Raw genomic sequence first — 22,992 nt, 5'->3', positions numbered from 1 at the left:
CATAGTTAAGGTTTGTTGAGAATAATCAAAAAATTCCTTATTTAATGATTATTCAATTTATTTGACAGGCAGGATTATAAATGAATTGGAAAAAAATCAGCTTAAGAACAATACATTGGTATATTTTACATCTGACAATGGAGGGCATGTGGAAGAGATTTCTTCCTATGGAGAAGTTCATGGGGGATGGAATGGAATCTACAAAGGTAAAAAGGTATTTTTTTGTATTTACAATCATTTATAATATGCATAGATCCCAAATGATTTTAACACATAGCAAAGTATTCATTCAATAGAAGCTCAGCTATAGGTTTTATTTGCAAAAGCATTTCTGAGTTTAGGTATACATGATAAGTAAGTAAGTAATTTAACTACAGGCACACACTTAAATACAGTCAAAAAATAGAACCTTATTTTACCTTCCAAAAGATGTATTTCTTTCCACCCACCTCTGTGATTTACACAGCAATGACAGAGAGATCTAACTTTTCTCTACTTCAGAAAAGCAATGGACCAAGGACACCCCTGCTCCTAACTTTTGATTACACAATGAGGCAGCAGTAGTAGCAGACTGATGAGCTGATCCCTCTACTTTCTACTTCTATTAGCATGTTAGTGTTGTGCATGCATGACTAGGGTAGCCCGTATCCTGCCCTTCAGCCTTCCCCCCATTTACCCCCAATACCAACCTTCTACCTTTCTCCTTGCCAGCCCCACTCTCCCCCCCCCCTTCCAATGAAAACTCCACACCTGTATGCATTTAAATTGGCTGGCAGGCATCCGTTTATTTAACAAATTAACCATTTAACAACATCATAATTAATTTTTCCGTAAATAATTAAGATAACAAACAACAAATAAATAACTTTAAATAACATTTAAAGGAGCATTCAACATAAATATACTCAACACTATTAACATTAACCCTTAACTAACCAATTCTATCACCCAAAACCACTAGGTTGCCGGTCCGGAAGGCAAAGTCCGCCACCACCACTTTTCCTTGATTACCACCATCATACCATTTTGGCCCCCAAGCAGCACAGCACCACCAAGGGGCCTCCAACATTCCACTTAACCGAAGGGGAGGGTGGTTCACCACCACCTTGGGTGCCCCCCCCCCAACCGTAATTAAACCAGACTCTTACCTTCCACCAACCTCAACCGCCACAGCGCACTGGTGGGAAATCTCACACCCATGCGCCCCTCCACACTCGGATTGCTCTTTGCACACCATCCTGTACACCATGGCACCACAAATCCGTCCCCACATCATTCAAGTGCACACCATCCTTCCGCAAGAAGCGCCAAGTGTCCTCTTCCAGCTCCCTATGCCGAACTACCAAACCACCATTCCTGGCCACAAACCTCCCCACCTCTTTATTCACCTTTATTCTGGCTTTGTTAATCCTCTCAATAGACCTCGCCCCACGCCACACCGCCCGAGCCACAATATCAGACCACACAAAAACAGTACCTGGAAATTCCAACTGCAACCGCAAAAAATCCAATCGCACATCCCGGACCAAACCTTTCATAGCCCTTTTCCCCAAATCATTACCTCCAGCGTGCATAACCACCACATCCGGAGCTCTATCCAGCGCTGCACATCTCCTCACCTCCGGCACCATCCTGCTCCAAAGCATGCCACGCACGCCGATCCAGCGAATCGACACTTCACTCCTGGGAAAACCCAACTGACGTCCCTCAGGCCTGACATCTGCCCTCTTTGCACCCCACCAGACGTAGGGGTGCCCCACAATCCAGACCAAGCACCGCTGAACACCTACAAAACAAACAAATAAATCACAAATTACCCCAAACCCCCCCATATTCGCCACACCCCTCATACCAGTACCCTTACAAGACTCATCCACACCCCCAAACCTCACAACAAATGTGGCCTGACATATAACCTGAACCTATTCGATTCCCACCGTCCTATTCTTTTGATTACTTCCTCATTCAACCCCCACCGCGCTGCTTCTGTAGCAGCCCCAATCCGGAAGGAATGGGAAGAAAAAAACTTCCCCATCCCTGCCCAACTCACCTAGGCATTTTTTTAAAAACTGCAGTGAATTGAAATTTAGACAAGAAAGACCCATCCGCATGCATCAAAAGAGGGCCCCTTTTATTCCCCCTTACTGCCAGCAAATCCTCCACCGCCTGAACCGGGCAAACCTCAGAACCACCCCCCAATCTAAAAACCCTCACCCCCAGGCCCTTACCACTCTGATCCGTCTTAGACCGCCTGATCCACAGGCTAAGCTCCTCCCCCAAACACACTATGTCCTCCACCAATATCCCTCCCGGCACCGCCCTTGTTGGGCTAACCAATTCACTTATCCGCATGGCTCCAAAGAATGCTAAACAAAATGCAGCCCTGAACAACACCCGTTCATAGCCACTACTACACACACCCTCTAATTGCCCCACTAAATCCTGTAACAACCCAAAGGACACTGGCCTTCTCTTGTCCCGACTCTTGCGCCCACTCTTATACCCTTTCACAGCCTGCCGTACTAGAAAGTCCTTTGTCAGGTCCCGCCAACCCTGCCCCTTAAACCAAAACGCCATCCCTGCCAGCAATCTGTTAATGGCCGATACCGACACACCCCTGGTAAATTCCTGCACCAACCAATACAACAATACCTGTACAGCTTCACTTATCGTGCCCCCAAACTCCAGCTGCGCACACATACCTTCCCATTCCGCGAAACGGCCGAATACGCCCCCCAGGTGCGCTCACTCACCGACCGCCGAATCAAACCATTCAAAATCCCAACGCAATGTCCCATAACTGTTCCGGACACGGCCAACTGCATTGCTCCCCCTTTGGCGCCAACACGCGAAACCTGTCCCACTGCAAACGAGACAAAGAGTCAGCGATAACATTATACACCCCTGAAATGTGACGAGCAAAAACAAAAATATTATGTTGCATACATCTAAGCACTAACTGCCTCATTAATCTAACCGCCGGCACAGAAGACACAGAAAACTTATTAACCGCTTGAACCATCCACATATTGTCACAATAAAAACGAACCTTCTTGTTCGCCAATTCTGCCCCCCACGACTCAACAGCCAAAACAATCGGAAACAATTCCAATACCACCAAGTCCTTCACCAACCCATTCTCCACCCATGACTTAGGCCACGCACCCGCACTCTATCTGTCCCCAAAATATGCGCCAAACCCGGCGGCCCCCGCCGCATCCGTAAACAATTCCAAATCTACTGCCTCCACTGGCCCTTCCAACCACAACGCTCTGCCATTAAAGGAGTCCAAAAACACCCGCCAAATTTCCAGATCCGCCCTCACCTCCCTGGACAACCGCACAAAATGCGATGGCGCTTTGACCCCCGCTGTTGCTGCCGCCAAGCGCCTGCAAAAAATCCTACCCATCCGAATCACCCGGCAAGCAAAGTTAAGCTTGCCTAACAAGGATTGCACCTCCTGCAGGTGCATTTTTCGCCGCCCGCAAGCCCTTTTCACTCCCTCTCTCAAATCCTCCAACTTGTCCCGCGGTAACCGACTCTCCATGGCTACCGTGTCCAGTTCAATGCCCAAGAACGTCAGCACCATACCCGGCCCCTCTGTCTTGTCTGCCGCCAAAGGCACCCCAAACCGATCCGCCACATGCTGCAGAGTTGCTAACAAAACCCTGCACACCGAGCTCCCAGCTGGCCCAATCATCAAAAAATCATCCAAGTAGTGAATGACTGAACCCACCTCCGCCACGGACTGCACCACCCATTCTAAAAACGTACTAAACTTCTCAAATAAGGCAGAAGAAATTGAACAACCCATCGGCAAACAACGATCCACAAAATACTCTCCCTCCCACTTGCAACCCAACAAACGCATGCAGCCCGGATGAACCGGCAACAACCTGAAAGCCGCCTCAATATCAGCCTTGGCCAACAACGCCCCCTGCCCATACTTTCTAATCCACCCAATCGCCGCATCAATAGAAGTGTATCCCAGCGCACAAACCTCAGGCAAAATTCCATCATTCACAGATGCTCCCGGCGGGAAGGATAAGTGATGAATCAAACGAAACTTACCCGGTTCCTTCTTGGGAACTAACCCCAACGGCGATACTATCAAACCCTCCAGCGGCGGCTCGCGAAAGGGACCCCCCATTCCCCCCAAACTTACCTCCTTCGCCAACTTTTCTGCAACCACCTCCCCATGTTGCAAAGCTAAATTCAAGTTGCGCGATTCCGCCGGCACCACCCCCACCTCACTTGGTATCAAAAACCCCTCAGTAAAACCCGCCTCCAACACCCTAGCTGCCTCCTTATCCGGGTACTTACCTAAAAAAGGGCGCATCTTTTCTACCTTCACCGGCGTCACCTCCTTTTCCAACCCCATCGCCGCCTTTCCCGGCCCCTGCCTTAAAACACCTGGAGACCCCATGGGTGCCACTGCATCCAGAACACTCATGCTTAAACCTGCAAGCCCCCCTGAATTTGCAACCCCCTCCATTGAAGAGCCAACAAAGCCCTTTCTTCCTATTGGCCGGCGCCCCTGCTGTCTGCTGACCGCCGCCCCCCCCTGGAAAAAACTGCTGACCACCCCCTCCCCCAAGCCTAGGACCAGACATCAACTTCATCCACAACCCTATGTCTTTATGATTCCAGCGCAGCGATTGCCGCACCGCCATCCTCTGACGAAATTGCTCGTCATATCGCAACCATGCCATCCCACCAAACATCCTGTGCGCTTCCCTGATTGTGTCCAAGTAACAAAACAGTGATGCACACAGTTCAGGTTGCTTTTCCCCCAACACACTAGCCAAAATATTAAAGGCCTGCATCCAATTCCAAAATTTGCGCGGAATCAACCTATGCCTGCGCAACTCAGATTCCTCCTTCCGCCCATCCCCACCCACCGGCTTATCCAAATTAAACCTCTCTAAAGGCAACAGGGAAAAAATGTCCACATACTCACCTTTCACCACCCACCCCCCAACATCCCCCCTATCTCCTGGCCTGACCCCCCCATGCCCCCAGGTTGTTCCCTTGCCATCCCCTTCATCCTCTGTACTTCTGCCCGCCAGCCCCCTCTGCCTTGCGCCACTCTCCCCCCCCCCCCCCCCTCCCTCGCTGCTAAATCCCCCCACCCCACACACAAGTCTCCACAGTCCCCCCATAGACCCCCCTGCTCCCAATTACACACAGCTCTTCCAGTCCCCCCCTTTCCCCCCACCCACCAACAGGCCCCCCCATTGTCCTACCTGGCAGATCCTGATCCCGGGATCCTGCCACCGCTCCGGAAGGGCCCCGCGCCGCTGCCAGCATCCGGCCCGCGTCCTCCTCCTCCGATGAAGAAAGTTTCCCCTCCGATCGGGGAACGCCATCTTCCGGGTCCGCGTCACTTCCGGCTTCTGGAAAGTCTCGCGATGACGCGGCGCGACCACCCGCGTCATATCCGGGCGCCTCATCTTCATCCCGGCCACGTGGAGCCGCCGCCATCTTGGCCATGCGGCCTTGCGCTCCCGGGTCGGCAGGACACCGAGCCCGCACCGCCTCCGGACCACCGCGGTCCTCCCTGCCTTGCCAGGCTGCGTCCCTGGAGGGACCCGCCACAGCGTTACTCCACCAGGGCCCCGTGCCACTAGAGGCCCCGGCTGCAGGTAAGGCCTCCTCAAAGGCCGCATCCGCCACAGCCCCCCTCTTGCAAACCGCCTTCCTGGGGCCTCCCGACCGGAGGCCCCCAGCATCAGAAGAGGCCCCCGCCCTGGCCCCATCCTGCTGCACTTGAGGGCTGTGCCCCCTACCAGCCACAGCCCCCCGTCCTTTCACTGCCTTCAGACCACCCGCAGGCCGCGGGGTAGCCACCCCAGGTGAGGCCTCCCCTCTCAAGGCCTCACCTGGGTTTGAGTGGGGGCTGCGCTCCCTGGCAGCCGCGGCCCCCACTCCAGAACTCCGCCGGCGAAGGGGATTCCTCCCTAGACCCAGTCCAGTCCTAGGCAAGCGCGGCCCGGCTGACCTGCCAGGAGGGTCCCTTGTGGGGCTCGCAGGGTGGCGCAAAGTTCTGCCAAACGGTTCTGGGCTCAGGCGCACCGGAGCCCTAATTCTCCGAGGCCGCAGCCCCTCTAACCTATCCTGCTGCTGTTCCCCAGGAACCCCCCCAACCGCTTCAGCTACTCTATCCCGCAGCCAGGCTTCACCTTGTGAAGCCGCCGCAGCCCTAAGTTGCCGCATTAAGGCGTCAATAGACTCCATAATGCCTACCTGCACAAGTTCCTGCTCTCCAATTTCTTTTCCCAAAAAATGTGCTGAGGATCCGTTACCCCTTCCTTTTATTTCTTACACTCCTCCCCTTAAACTTTTGACTCCTAGCTCATCTCTGACCCTCCCTTCCACTGCAACTCAATCTCACACCTGCTCTCCCCCCCCCCCCTTCTTCCGAGCAGCACGTGCCCCCTGTCATGTCGCCCCTTGCATATCCCCTGCTACGGGCCTCTCTGTAGTCACAATGCTAATGTAAAAAAAAAAATAGCAGTAGCTGGTAATACGAGAGGTCCAATTACCTAAATAGTTGCAACAATTTTTTTTTTGTTACCTGAAAATGCCATTATAACATGAAATGGCCAACATTGATGCACAAAAATCTTTTAAAGCAGACCTAATACCAAATTTTTAACATTATATCAAATGGCTAAATCTTTTATTTATTAGTGGTAAAGACTGAAAGGGGAGCATGCAGCCTCCTGGAAAACATAGGTCACATATCCAAGGAGACTGTGAGCTGCTCCTTTTGTGCATGCCTGAGGCCTGAGATCAGGCCCGCATCATAGGGGGCTTTTCTAGAATGTAAGAAAAAAGTGCTTGATTAGCAGTAAAATCCACACCTTTTTAGAAAAACACGTCACCTGATCTCGTCTGCACAGTGCGAGAATGGGTGACGTGAACAGAGCGTAAGAAGAAACCTTTCCTGCTGTTCCGTCTGCACCAGAAAGAGAGAAGCTGGGTCCTACTGGGCTCAGTTTGTGAAAGGATCAAGGAGGTTTCACCAGTAATGGTAAGTGGTATTTCTTTTTGGGTCACAGTTCGGCTTTAAGAGCAAGTGACGCACTATAACCGACTAAAAGTACAAAAAAATTTAACCTGAATAAAGAAAGAAAATGCTATACAGACTGGGCCTAATTTATTGAAGCTCTCCAAGATGAAGATGATGGGTGATCCAGCAAACCTGGATTGAATTTCTTAAAAATCTTTTGCTGTTGCCAAATGTGTTCAATCCTGGACCAGATACATTCTAGGTTTTCTGGATCACCCACATTCTTCCATGATAATTTATCTTCTCCAGTCTAGGAGAGCTTCATTATTTCAGGCCCATTAGATTAATGTGATTTTATTTTCCCCCTTTAAATGAATTCATATATATTAACTCACAATGTATGTTTTTTATTCCATTCATTTTTTTGGCATTTACTGTTGATTACTGTTGTGAATGTTTGCCTAAATGGCTGCTCTTTTTGCCCTGTAATTCTCCTGTTTTTTCAGATAAAAATAGGTACCTGGGTTTATTTGAGTATATATATAGTAGTACATTCAATGGCCGATTTTTCTTTTTAAATTAATAATAACATTTGAGTAGATTGTTCTATTTATTGAACAATAATTATAATTGATGTTTTTCTATAGCTGCTGTTTGCCACATTTTTGTTTTTCAAAAGGGGAAGAAATCCCTGTTCCAGGCTGAAACAAATGTGTATTTTCCCAATTCCTCACTTACGACAGCACAGTGTGTGTATTTATATATATATATATATATATATATATATATATATATATATTTGTGCAAGTTTAACGGGAGGAGCTTAGGCATAGGTCTATTTTTACATGATCATACAAGGGCTTGAAAATTACACACACAAAAATTACACAAACACAGAATTTGTATAAGATTTATGACTGCCACTTGGCTAACCCTCAGCCAAACTATTTTCATACCATTTTAGCAGATATAGAAAAGACATTTAATTTAGCATATCTAGTTTTATTTATTAAAGCAAGAATAATGACTAAAATGCAGTTTTCCATAGCAACCGATAAAAAGTTACTTTCCACATTTGACGACAGTTAGCACTAATTTGATTAGTTGCTATGGTTACTTTACTTTTTCTCACTATCAATACTGTTTAGTCTGCTTCTCATAGTAACAATCAAGGTTTATCTGCATTTAAAGTTATATTGAAGTAAATTGTTCTCAGCTGATAGTAGATGTATGCTCATTTCTTTCTCTCATGTCTCTCATGTCTGCTTCCCATTTCTGCTGTTCCTCCAGCTTTTTGTAACCATGTCCTGTCTATGTGCAAAGGCTCTAGTATGGGCTGCACATGATTGTTCTGGATAGTTTTATAGATAGTGATGATAATAGGACATGCCTGCACAATGTGTGTTGATGTCACTTCCAAAGTATGCCAAGGTGACAATTTAGGAGCACAATGGAGTAACAGAAAACATCTGAACAATGATCATTTTGGCCAGCTCCTTTTTTATATGAGATTTTAGTAATTGGGTGAATAGATCTACAATAATACAGTTTATAAATAATATGTTTAAGGAGGAAAAGCTACTTGCTGGGAAGGTGGAATACGTGTCCCTGGACTTATTCAATGGCCTGGCGTTATAGAAGCGGGTACTGTTATTAATGAACCAACAAGCAACATGGATATTTTTTCTACAGTTGTTAAACTTTCTGGATCAAGTGTTCCTCAAGACAGGTAATTTTTTTAATAAAACTTTTTTTTTATTTTAACATCTAAGACAACAAACAATACAATTAAAACAAAATGACATAAAAAGACATTTTAATTTATGTGCACACTTTACACCTTTACATCACCATAACTCTTTATCTTTGATATGTTTCTGATTTAGAGCCAAAAGAAAAAAAAAGTGTATAGAGGTGTATTTTTTTTTAACAGGATCTCTAGTACTCTAGTAAACTCTACATACTCTAAAATGATTAATGTGCAGTAAATATTTATATATATATATATATATATATTACTGTAAACTTCTAAAATGTCTAAAAAACACACAGCAACTTTATTATCTACTTGACATTACAGGAAAAACAACTTTGTAATTCTTTTCAAGTGTATCTTAACCAAAGCATAGCATTTGAATATTTTGCAACCTAAATGTAGTTGCTGTATTGTTTTTTTTTAATTTTCTTGTAGCATCTGCAAAACTTAACCATTTTAAGAAGTTACAGTAACATGTTTGATTTCTTTTTGGAACAGTGCAAAATATTTAAACACTGACCATTGTTAGCACCCTGTGGGTGTTAAATGGTTTGTTTTAACCTTCTAAATATCGCTTTTGTGGAACAGCTCTGCCTGATAAAGAAAGTTAAAAAACAATAAATTAGCTGGCAAGATCCAAAACAAATAAGTTATTGTAATGCCCTAGTTCAGCAATAGTGCGTGCCAGACGCCAGTCCCTCAATTTAATGCCGCACTCTTCACCCTATAGTTAGCCCCCTGCTCAGCTTCAGGAGGATAGATGAGCTTTCCGAGCACATGGTTGCCCCCAGGACTTCTGTAGGCAAGAGATAGCATCTGGGGAAGGACTGACAGAGGAACAGGAGTCCACAGATAAGTACAAGGGATTCCAGCAGTGGCAAGTCCAGAATACAGAGCCAGAGAGGGGAACAACAAAAATAAAGGCTGCTATGTTAGGCTACCAACAGACTGCATGACACTTTTGGATTTTTGGATTTTAATTTTAGTGAGAGTTTTGCGTTTAATTCAATCTCAAACATTGAACTTGGAGACTGCAGATTTTGTGTCTGTACTTGTATTTGATCACCTGCACATATAAAATCTTCACTTGGAGCTGTAGGCTGCAGATGAGACTTCTGTCTATTTGTGAACAATGGTATCTCAGCAATCCAACAAACCCCCAGTTTCAGCTTTCCAATCATCAAAAACCCACACTCCCTGTTAATGTGTGCAAGGATGCGTGATATTTGTAGTACAATAGGGTCTGAAATACATATTCCAGATTTTTGTTCCTATTTTACTATTGTTTTCACTGCACTTTATTACTGTTACCAGGGGGCTGACATTATTTAAAGATGACAGCAGTTCCTTTATTATGTACTGCTGCATAGATCACTGCGACTTACAGCAAAGATGTCATAGATTAAAATAAAACAAGCTGAATTATGAACCTTTAATTGACATGACTGATTCCATATGCCTTTGGCTACCTAAAAAAAGTACAGTCATGATGTATGCACATTCTTGACAGTCAAAGTAATAAAAAATGCCTCCTAATGGGAGAAAAATTAAAGCTTTCACTTCCTCTCCTGTTAATATTATCTGCCAGACTATCATGCACACTGTTTAATTCAATGGTAAAATAAACCTGTTATCCTGGCTGGGGGAAAAATTAGCCTATAACAGCAAATGTTTGGTAAACAGTCAATGACTAGTTTTGTTTTTTGTCTAAAAGTGAGATTTTCCTTAATATTGTGTATTTTATTGGGAAAATTCTTGGAAAACATTTATGGGACACCCCATGATGTACCTGCTTTTCACAGCAGCCAAGGATGAGCAGTGACATTCATTATTATGGAATCCTATATGCGTACATAGAATCTTATTTGCTGCTGTCAAAATGTGGTACTTTAGGTGGGTAATAAAAAATATACCTGTTGTTATTTACTAAGAAGGCTAGTTGTTCAGTAGTTCAAGGTCATGAATATGGGGTTCCACTGGTTACTTTTTGAACCACAACCTCAAAGGTTAAGGCTGCTATTGTGAAGTCCATTTCTTGTGTAAGGCCTCCTGTCCTTTATACATCTACCAATGATTCCTCGGGCGATGTCCTCGTTTGGGTCCCACTCTGCCCACAACTTTGTCCCGGCAAGGAGGAAGCACCAGGTGCCACTATCTGTCTCTTTCTTCCTTCTTCTGGCTACATCAGCTGATCTGCACAGGTGCAAGATCAGGTGATGTAGCCATCTGTAAATGGAAAAAAAGAGTGTCAGTCTCACTGTGCATGCGTAGGTTTGGCTTTTTTTTCCCATTAAAAGGAAAAGCATCTTCTGTACATGCCTGCCGCAGTAGTAAGGACAAAAGGGGAGGAGCTTTAACCTTTTTGAAAAAAAGTTATAAGAAAATGTATTTTTACTTTACATAAAAGGGTTGTCTACCTTTTAATTCAAAAGTAACATTTTAGTGATAGGTCCACTGTAAGGGACTCAAACTAAACAAAATTAAATTGAGGGATTTTCATACTTGCAATCTTACACACACAAAGCCTTTTGTGACATTTGGTAGGCTTTCCATGTAATTTACTTTCATTTGGCTTTTGTAGTTCCGCTCCCAAAAAAAACATACCAGAGTTTTCTTTATGGAGTTCAACAAAGAAGTTTCCATATCTTTTAAAACCTGGACATTCTGGACAGTTTGGCCAAACTTCCAGATAAATACATGATGGGGTATTTAAATAAAGGTATCAATTATCCGTTTGTATCCTTGCAGAATTTGTTTAAAAAATTAGTACAAGCACTTTAATTATGACAAAAAGAAACCCGAGGATAATGCTACAGTCATTAACTGAATATTACACTTAAAGCTGGCTCTTTTACATCTTTACTCCACTGAATTTCCAGAAAGCTTAGCTCAATAGTGCGATACATTCAGCAGTGAAGCTTCATTTAAATTGCAGAGCATTTCCAACAAAGGTATAAATCAATTACTTATTTAAAAGTTGTTTAAATCTGAGAACAACTTTTGTAACTTTGTAATCTATGTCTTCCTCTCAGCCAAGTGGTAAAAAGAAAGCCAAGTACTTTAAAACATGACCTGCTTTACCCTCCCGTTTCAAAGTTAAGTTAATTTGTAGTTGAATTAGTTCATCAAAGTGCATTAGAGCATTTTCTTAGCATTCTAAATGTTAAGTTGCTATCAACAGCAGGGTCACTTTTAATTTCGTGCTGGAGCATTGGAGCACCATCTGACAGACTGTTACTTTTGCCCAAGTGCATTGAAGAGGCACTCTAAAGCTTATGATTTATTGAGTGCTTTTAGGAAACGTAACATAAAGGAAAAGCAACCACATTATTCAGGCTCTTTTTTTTCCATTTTTTTTCAAATACTGTAGACATTATGCAGATAAATTCAAATCTTGTTACTTTATGTGACTCTGTTCATAATGTCACAGTGTTTTTTTTTTTATTTTTACAGAACAAAATTGATGAGATTGAGGTCAAGAGATTGAGGCAAAGCTGCATGGTGCTTGTCAATCAAACTACAGTGCAACCATTATTTGTCCACACCAATCACAGAATCGTAACAGTATTAGCTTACAGTATATTGTACAAGAGTGAGAAATTTGGCATTCGCAGGAGGGGCTTTCCTGTATAAAAAAAAAGAATAATGCCACACACATGCTCAGTGAGATCAGTGTTTCTTTTTTTTACAGTTACAGGAAGTTGTGTATCCCAATCTCACACCTGCACAGCGCGAGATCAGGTGTAGTCACAGAAAGATGAAGACACCCAGTGTCCAGCCCACAACACAAAGAAGAAGATGGGACAGCGAGGGAACGCAAGGGATTGATGTCTTCCTACCTATCTTTTTTGACAATTCCGCTTTAAATGTAAGTATGTGCTTGCAAAGCCATTGAGTGTAGAAATAGTCTGCTAGTGTCATTCAGAAAAGATAAAGAATGGCATTCTTATAGCAACTACTTTATGCATATACATAGATAGCATTAACCTAAAAAAATACACTTTTTTAATACAATGTATTTGCCTAAATGTACCCTGATTAGTCCTAGCTTTGCCTAACAGGACAACATTATTTTTATTTATAAATACATATGCCATTTTTGTTTTTAGTTTCATTTTTAAAAGGGCATATTGTTGAACACAGTTCAAAACCAACAAATAATATGAATGTTTATATTTTTCACCTTTCTTCTATTGATTACAAAGAAAATCATTTTTCCAAAATCCCAGTGTACATAAAAATTTGGTATTGAACCAATTATCACCAAATAAACAGATCCATAGTGGATATGTAAAAATTGTTCTGAATTATAAGTAGTAAACAGGAACAAGAGCTGAAATTTGAGTCAAGAACTAGTGCCAGTACAAAATTACACATACTATAAGATTATGTTTTTTGGTATAAAATGTATTATACACTACAAATTTACCTTAGCCGAAGATCAGCTGCTGTGGAATTATTTTGTAATGCGTGGTTGCTTAAATGACCACAAAAGTTCATGTTTATATTGCAAATAGGTCTCACAATGGAGGCCCACCAGTCTTTAATGGCAAAAGACTGGTAGACCCTTTTGTACTTGAGAAAAGTTCCTAAATATCAAATGTTGGTCAAGTAACAGTCACCAGCAACACAAATGGATCTTAAATAATTTAGTTTTATTTCATGCTCCAAAACCAAAATTTCACATCTGCAAATATTTGTTGCATTACTGTCCTTATAAAGGTATTTCAACAGAGGTTTTCATTACCTGATTGGAGCGCACATTGAGCCTAATTTATTAAAGCCCTCCAAGGCTAGAGAATATACACTTTCATGGGAGAATGTGGGTGATCCAGCAAACCTAGAATGAATTTAGTCAAGAATTGAGAACATATTTTAAATATTTTATATTTAAAGAAATCCATACCAGGTTCTCCATAATCATCTATGTTATCCAGTCTTGGAGAACTTAAATGAATCAGGCCCATTGATGAAAGTAAAGTCTGCCATGTGGTCTTTCTGGTAGGATCAGAAGGTGAAAATACAGGAAAAATCTAAACAAAATGCAGCCATAAAAATCAAGGACTGGCAAGCTGCACTATACTATATTCATGTTTTTCTTGTATTTAGATACACTTTCACATTTGCAAGTATCTTATCCCACATCTCAGTTTCTTTTTTATTCTTTGAATACCTCTATGTCCCCTAATTAGTTGAATTCAGCTCTGCCTGTTGTGCATAATGCCCATTTCTCTGGAGAGATAAGGTAAAAATTAGCAGTGAAGTAATAACTTGAAGTGCCTAATTATATTTGTTTGTTAACTTTTATTGTAATAAGATACCTCCACAGATAAGCTTAAATTGTGTGTATCACACTTTGTATGAGCCTAAAAAGGTATTGTGTTTAAAGGACAACATGGGTCAATGTAAAAGACATTTTCTGGCTACAGAAGGAGCATGCAGAATGCTTGAAAATCCCAAACATAAAAACATTGCTGCAATGCAAAATCTATAACATTTTACTAATTTCTATGTACAGAAAGGCAATGCTGTGCATGGAGGACAATACATGTTTTATTATTAATTTAAGGAAATGTTTTCATTTCTAGAATTCTTCTTTGGACTACAATATCATACTTTTTATTTACCTTTCTTGATCTCCAGGCACATTTAAAAAAGCACACATCGATGCAGATCAATATTCATGAATACAGATATAAAGGTATTTTTTATAAATGCAAGCTGGATAGTTTAATTTTACTTGGCGATGCTCTCTTGCAGTCTAGTGTACATTTATTACATCAGAACTTAGTGATGAGGAAATAAAAGCAGCCCAACAAAAGTACAGTGTTTTGCAATAGGATTTGCTTATAGGCAAAGAGAGTACATTAACAAAGAGTTGGTGGCAGGATAGGGGTAAAAATTAAATCTAAAAAAGTTCACCAGTATCATATTTAGGCAGTAGTTTGGGGACCCACAAAAAGTATAGAGTGCATGTATGTCATATGTATGTAACTTTGCAGCTCTACGTCTGGCTGCTGAGGGTGACATCATTATCAGTAAAAGTGTTGTTTTCTCTGAAAGTCAATGTCTAATTACTAAATAGTATATATTCCTCCAGTTTTAAAAAAATGTGCTAATAGTCACTATAAATGCTTCATATCCTTTGCAGAGATCGTGATATCTCTAATGCCTGTGGCTACTATTCATGCCTTGTTCAGAATGTCTTCATTTGTAGCCACCCCATTATGCGTAGAAAGCTAAGACTACAAATGTAAACACCGATATCCATAATACACAAAGCAATGAATCATGGACCATGTAATCTTTTTATAGGGCTGAAAGCTGACTTTGTAGCCTTTCTGCTGCCCTTAAGCCAGACGGCCTAAAAGAAATGTTTAATGAAAGCAAATACTGGAAATGCAGTTGAGGCTAACATTGTAAAAATGGATGGTTTCTTGAAAAAGGAAATACAAATAAACAGTTCTAGATATTTTGCCTTAATTTCTTATCAGCCACATACAGTATATAAGCAGCTTGTCCTGATTACATGGAGTATCTGGTGACACTTGATCAATCTAATGGGTAGCAGAAAATCAAATTGTATTGCACAGAAAAGCAGGTCTGTAGCTGTGAATTAATTACTCAGCAAAATGTATGACATGACTTTCACATGATAGAAAAATGCAAAAAAAATGAAATTATAGATGATAATGCAATATAAATGTACACATTACCTTAGCCGAAAGGCTGTAATTTTCATATGTTCTTGCAGAATTATTGATGGATCAGATCTAATGCCTTTGGTTCTGGGAAAAAGTATCACATCAGACCACGAATTCTTGTTCCATTATTGTAACGCTTATTTAAATGCCGTAAGATGGAATCAGAGGAACAGTAAGTTAATTCTAATGTTTGTTTTTTAATTATTTATGATATGCTAGTTATATTTTATATACAGAAACATGAATTTTAAAATTCTGCGTTAGGAAAAATGCAAAGGTGTAAATGGGCCCTAAGGACATCTTCACACAAGGAAAAATAAGCATCTTTGCACACTGTTTACCTATTTATTTATTGATTTAATCCACACACATCACTGTTCATCACCATCAAATTATAATTTAAATAATTGCTTCAACTGTCCTCCAATTTTTTTTTTTTTTTTTTTTTGCTGGCCATCTAAAAAAAAATATTTTTACTTACTGGTGGAGTTACCATCATTAAAATTGTAAATTTTACATCTTAAAAGCTTATAGGAACAGAACACCTGATCCATATGCCCTGCCAATCAAAACATACCACACTCATGAGGACCTTAATTCCAAAAGCTAAGCTCAAAAATGGTAAGCAAATAGCAGAAGGGCTAGTCTCCAGTATTACCTTTAGGCTATCTATAGCTAATATGTTCTCTTAAAGTGGAATGATACTAATTGGTGAGTTTCTGCCATATTTAGAAAGTAAGCACAGTATACTTGCCGATTATGTCACTGACCTTACCTGTGTGAAGCTGCTCTGCAGTAATCACAGGTCCAAAAACTATCCTCAACACATCAAAGAAAGCTACCACCTACACAGACTTCTGAGAGCACATGGACCCTCTTCAGTCATTGAATTCCCAATGATGATTCAACTTCGGTGCATGTGCAGGAGTTACATTGACTCCGGTAGCTGGCTCTGTATGTGGCACTGCCAAGGTCTACATGGCATTGCACATGTGCTGTACACACAAGGTACAGCAGATGCCATGCACAGAACATATAGGCTTAGTTATTTAATACATGACCATTCATTCATTTGCTTTGGAATTTTATATATGAGTTTCCAAACAGACATCTTAGCTTTATTTTACATTCTGAAGTCTGTACACAGCTGACTGCTAAAGAATAGATCATGGTTGCATTTATGGCAATTCAGATGAAGGTATATCCCCAGCTTATTGTAAGAGTGAATTACATAGGGAGGTTCTGATTGATGTGCTTTGGGAAGTCCCACAATTCATCCAGTCACGTGGCTCCCTGGATGTATGAAACTCCTTCTGACACGAGTCGCAGTTTTGTTCCCTAGTTTGCTTCATCTACTCCAGGTTTGCTTTATTGCATTTGAGCCAGCAGTGTTTGGCTGTGCTCTATTGCTTTAACACATATTTATTCTGCAAGCCATGAATGATGGAATGAATTTTTAATTCTGACACGACCACTGTTAACTGCTTCCTCACCATTTACTTTGGGAACTTATGTTGAAGCCTTTGCCGTCTTAGGGAATATTTTATACCCCTAACAAACCATTCCTACTACACAGTAAACTCTACTGAGATTGATTACCAAAATCACAGTCGTTTTAATGGTCTCTACCCATCCCCTGATGAAGCCTACCAGTGAAATCCGTTGGGATTGAGGCGATCACCATCCTGATTCCTTCAGCACATATATATAGGCGGCTTATGTCTAGTACAACAGGAATTTTCCCTCACTAGCTTTTATAGGGGAAGCCTGATCTACTATTTGTACCTACTTTTGAATTGTGTTTATTGTACATTCATCTACTTATTGGCTTACATATTGTCATGCCAAATATAAACCTAACTTTTGCCAGCATAAACCCAGTCTTTCTTTTTCCTTTCTATTCATGTAATATTCTGCAAACCAGAACTGGTCTTCATCCAACTCTTGGAAGATATCTTAGGTGTTTCTTTTCCAAGGTTCCTGAATAAGGGGTTTTTGTTGATGAATTTCACTTTGAAGAATTAATATTATCTACAACTCGAAAAAGGCAACAAAAGTCTCTAGAAAAACCAATGTGATATTTCTCCTTCCCCTGAGGAAGTGGGTTTCATCCTGCGAAACATAGGTTAAAGTGAAGATCTGGTTTAAAATTGTGACCTTTATGCCTTTGCTCATTTATGGACTTCATCTATATTTGTAAGTCATTTATGTGTCAAACTATTTTTAAGAATAGCTTATCAATAAAGTATATTTTATGTTTTATTAAGCTTTGTACCATAGAAACTCCCTGCCCTTTAGATTGCTCCACCTACCCATTACTTACCCCAATATTTGGGTGGTTTTACAAAATGTGTCTCTCATTTTGTAGGTGGCAAAACTTTAGTTTTTAAATCTTTTATTCGCAATGTCGATGAGACATTGTAACTAGAGTCACAGGTACCAATAGTACCAAGGGTGCACCCACAACCTGAAGTCAAATGAAAGATGAGTAACTTCCTGGTAACATGTCCCTTAAACCCAAATACCCTTGCAGTATGTTGCTTTTGTAGTTTAGCCAAATTTCTGTGCAGACATATTTTACCAATGTTTTTGAGAATTAAAGAAACATTCACAAACACCCCTCACTTAAGCATATTTTATTTTACTACTATTTTGCAATTACCCTATGTGACAGCACAAAATGTTTTGAAAAGAATAACAATAGATTAATGTTTTGTTACTTATTACAAAACACTGAAATTTATGGAGATTAGAATGATTGTACCACCAATTTTGTTGTCTTAACATATTCAGAAAACCCTATTATAGATTTAGCATAGCTTATTCAATTAAACAGAATCTATTATAGTGCTCTGTCCATTGTAAAATCTGAACAGTAAGACTGTCCATTTGTTGAATAGGCGATAGGAAATTGCAATGCATTAATTTTATTATGGCTGTCACATGGATTAAGGATGACCAATTTTCCCTATCAGTTTTGTAGCCTGAAATGCTTTCATTTGTTTCAAAAGCAGTCATTACACCTTCAGGAAATGTTTTCCTCAAGGTCTTAGATGTTCTTATAGAGTTATTTAGTTCAAGAATGTTTACCCCTTTTCTCCTGTCATCTGTCAGAAAACTGCAAAAAGTGAAAAAATATAATCATAGGTACATAAGAACTTAACTGTGAAAACCTGCAGGTCACAGTGTACTGGCAGCAGTTGATAGAATTCTGTAAAAAAAGGAAAGTTATGGCAAGATAATAAACCTTATTATGCCGCAGTACAAGGAATTGTAATGTGCAGTAACCCATGGCAGCCAGCTATCTTTTTCAATCTCTTGAGTTTAGAGCATTAAGGGGAATGAAAGATGACTTATAATTGTCCTTTGTTCTATTGAGGTTTTCATAATGTATCTAAATAAAAGTAAGTGCAATATCATTTTTCCTGCTAATATATAAATATATACATTTGCACAAATACAGAAAAGATGCATTGGGCCTGATTTAATAAAGCTGTCCCATCCTGGAGAGGATACACTTTCATCAGTGAAGCTGGGTGATCAAGCAAACCTGGAATGGATCTGATCCAGGAGTGAAAACATTTGCTAACAAATAGCAGATGACTTTTAGGATATCCATTCCAGGTTTGCTAGATCACCCAGCTTCACTGATGAAAATATATCCTTTCCAAATTGGGAGAGCTTTAATAAACCAGGCCCATTGAATATATAGATTTGCAGGTAAAACCCAATAGATTGCTAAAAAAAATCTTTATTTGTGGATCTGTAGGAAATTTAGCAATTGGGCCTCTGAAATGCGAAAATCTACTCTACAGTATATACAGTAAATAGTTCAGACTGCTTTACATTTATTATGCATTTAGTAAAATGATTGTGGTTGTTAGCAGTGATTTTTTTTTGTGATGCAAGACACTTGAGCATAAACAAACATTTCTTTTGAGATTATGTGATATTTCTTTTGATAAGAACTTGAGTAAGCAACAGACCTGCTGGGACAATGTTTAATTATAATTATAAGCAGCTTATATTGAACAAGATGTCCTCAAATAAAATGTACAATGAACAAGCTGACGAAGTGGATGAAATAGGAATGTGCATACAAAATGTATAGCTCCCTCAATGTCATTAAAAATAGATATGCAGGAAATTATAAAGAAAAAAAAGCGTTAGCAGATGTTCACTCGTATTTTATTAGGAAGTCTTTCTATTAGTATAGATTGTTGTTTGAGAAGAAGACTGAGTATTGTTTGTACACTGACACATAATAGTTTATTCAAGGTTGAATATTTGGTTGAGAACTCAATAGACACATTTTCATTAAACAGATAACAAGAATGTGTTGAAATATATTGCATGCCTTGTGTTGGTAAGAAGATGTTACATGTAATTTTAAAGACATTAAGCATGGGTATTAGTGGTACCCATGCTATGTATATATATATATATTTATATATATAATATATATATATATATATATATATATATATATATATATATATATATAATATGGATGTTTTATTTCAACCCTTGAGAAATATGGTAGCTTTCATCCATTAGGCTTGCTTCGCATCTATGGGCCTGATTTATTAAAGCTATCCAAGACTGGACAAGATTTTTTAAAATTATTTTCTATTATTCTGCAAATGTTTTCAAACCTTGACTAGATCCATTTCAGGTTTGCTGGATTACCCAGGTTCACTCATGATAGTCTATCTCTGTGTTTCTCAACCAGGGTTCCATGGTTCCTGCATAGGTTGCTAGGGGTTCCTTGAGCACTGAGCAATTTGGGCGACTCAGTGCTAAAGGTGACTTTAACAATTACCGAAAATCTTTTTGGCCATCCATGTGGTTCCCCTATGTTAAATAGTTGGAGAAACATTTTTCTCCAGTCCTGGGGAGCTTTGATAAATCAGGCCCTATGTGTTGAGGTAGCTAGTAAATGCTATAAGGTGCACAGTTTTAGTTCTCTATCAGTTGCCAACCCCTTTCAATGCAAACTTAATTGTGGAAAACCTTAAAATGCAAATAGTGGGGATATTCAAACTGGCTCTGGTTATTTTCATTAACCCTAACAACTACCAATCAAATGTTTTCTGGGCTGTGGTGTACCTTAGTAACTGTCTACAAGTATTCTTGTAATCTAGTATTTCCAAGCCCCTGACAACCACCAGACAATAGGAATGCTGCTAACTTTGTGTACCTTGGCATCCAGCCAAGACGCAGTACAGGCAGGATATTGATTGATTGATTGACATTCCCCTGAAAAATAACATTAATTTGACAAGGTCCACAGCTGTCTTGGAACATGGTAATTTAGTAAACAGGTTATTATTCAAAACTAAGGGATGTTTACATTAGGTGGCAAACTTAAATGGCAAACATCCAAAGTTACCTGTGAACCCAAGTTGCAGCGTAATCCGGTCTTATCCCCACTGGTATTGTACGCAACCAAAGAATCTCTTGGGGATATTAACTAATTCTGATGCCAAAGCAATGATAAACAGGATCAATGAAACCAATTCTGCAACACATTTACTACAAGGTTATCGCCTGATTTCTTCCTCAGCTGCTCTAAAGAAGCACTGAGGCAGACTTTGCTGAGCCTGATTTGTACCATAATATGTTAATAATTTGCTAGATAAAAGTCTTCCTTTGCCTGATGCCAATAATATAGAATAACACTCCAACACCCATGTACAGTAGGTACAAACACCTATACTGTATGTTGTATTGTGTGACAAAAAGTGCAGGTCTATATTTTGGTATGTTGCTGTGGGTTGGCAGCCCATTTAAAATGAATGTGTGGCCTTAATGTGATGCATGATAATGTGCCAATACCGCAAGAGATTTGCCAGGTTTGAATTAAAATTATGAAATGCAATACATAATTAGATTGAAAACTAGAAAAATGGAAGACCTCCTCACCTGAACTATGAACCCAATAATTTCATTTTTTAAGCAAAATGCATTTTCTGTAATTTAACTTTAATCATTCAAATTAAAAATTGCTGATCAACATACATACAAAGGCAAAGTATAACCTCATTGAAAATTGAATGATAAACTGTAATTAAAGTCAGAGATATGGCAGCTTTAAATATAAATCTTTACTTTCTTATTACTCTTACCTCCCTTCCCAATGCTTAGATAGGCTACCAATCTCATTAACCACAGTATGTACTGCCTAGGCAGTTAATAAGTTTATTAGAAACAACGAACAATGTTTGTCTTTCATTCCAGCCCCTTTCACAGCATATCATTTTCTCCAAAACTAGAGATTTACTATAAATGTTTAATAAAATCAAATCCCCATATCTCTTATTGCAGGTCCGTGTTATAAGGGAGTTTTAAACACAGTATAAATGACAAATACAGGAATTCCAAATGAAAACTGTATTGGTATTCTGCATTTTTTCCTAATGTGTTTTGTGTTCTTATTTAGAGCCAGCATCTGTTTTCTTGTTATATAGGGCCTAATTTATTAAAACTCTCCAAAGCTGGAGAAGATAAACTTTCATCAGTGAACCTGGGTGATCCAAAAAAACCTGGAATGGGTTTCTTAAGTCATTTGCTATTTGTTAGCAAATGTTTTCAATCCTGGATCAGATCCATTCCAGGTTTGCTGGATCATCCAGATTCACGGATGAAAGCCTAGCTTCTCTAGCCTTAGAGAGCTTTAATAAATCCAGCCCATAGTATATGCTCAGCTTATTTGTCATAGAAAGCCGGTAACACAACTAGCAGTTTACATATACAAGTGAATGCATCAGATTTGTAAATAGTAACATATCACCTCTGATTCGTACTATTGGGAATCTATTTATAAATCAATGAATCTTACATTCACGGAAACTTTCCTTGGCGGAGAATCAATGCCATTGAAACACATGGACCTAGAATATTCTCCACCAGTGAATGTCAAATTAAGAACACATTGTCAAAATTTCTATGCTCTCTTTTGAAATAAACCAGGGAATCCCCTGGGAATCCTTTATCATTTAATACTGTATTTATTTGTAAAATAAATATATTCCAGAAAACCATCAGGATTTATTGAATTAATATATAAATACATGTCAATAATGCTGCCCTTGGAGAAAAAAAGACGAATTGTTATAAGGCAAATACAGGTTATAATTTGTATAATGTAGAATATTATATAAAAAAGAGTTCTTGAAATGAAAATAATTCTTTTTCAAGACAAGATTTTCTACAGAGAATCTTAATTAATAAATATGTGATTTTAAAAAAACAAACTCCCCAAAACAATTCTCAGGGTTGTGTCTATACATCCATAAAAACTGTGACTGTGATAGTAAACAATATCCAGAAGAAATAGCCTTACAGCTTTATAATTTACTACGTGGTATTAATAGCACATGTAGTAATTATGCCACATCAACGAATGTAAAGTATCTTCCTAAATATTAAATATTAATATTAATTAATTAGCAATTGTTGCCACTTCTATATTGTAAAACACAGTTGAAAATATACCACTGTGTTTTTAAAAAAAA

General features: G+C 39.8%; 1 protein-coding gene across 4 annotated transcripts in view; it reads left to right on the top strand.

Moving 5' to 3' along the window:
- Positions 1-22,992, top strand: part of LOC140341588 (steryl-sulfatase-like) — a 115,371-nt gene that overhangs the window by 63,637 nt on the left and 28,742 nt on the right. For 3 of the 4 annotated variants that reach the window (XM_072427409.1, XM_072427391.1, XM_072427393.1), the window contains 3 exons: positions 69-206; positions 8,585-8,744; positions 15,526-15,647. In XM_072427409.1, coding sequence (XP_072283510.1) covers positions 69-206; positions 8,585-8,744; positions 15,526-15,647 — 420 coding nt within the window. The remainder of the gene's footprint in view (positions 1-68; positions 207-8,584; positions 8,745-15,525; positions 15,648-22,992) is intronic. The other variant, XM_072427401.1, reaches the window with a different exon arrangement.

This window comes from Pyxicephalus adspersus, chromosome 1, assembly GCF_032062135.1.
Source record: "Pyxicephalus adspersus chromosome 1, UCB_Pads_2.0, whole genome shotgun sequence".
NCBI classification, from domain to species: domain Eukaryota; kingdom Metazoa; phylum Chordata; class Amphibia; order Anura; family Pyxicephalidae; genus Pyxicephalus; species Pyxicephalus adspersus.
Note: the sequence above shows the minus strand (reverse complement) of the source record. Positions and strands in the feature narration are given on the sequence as shown.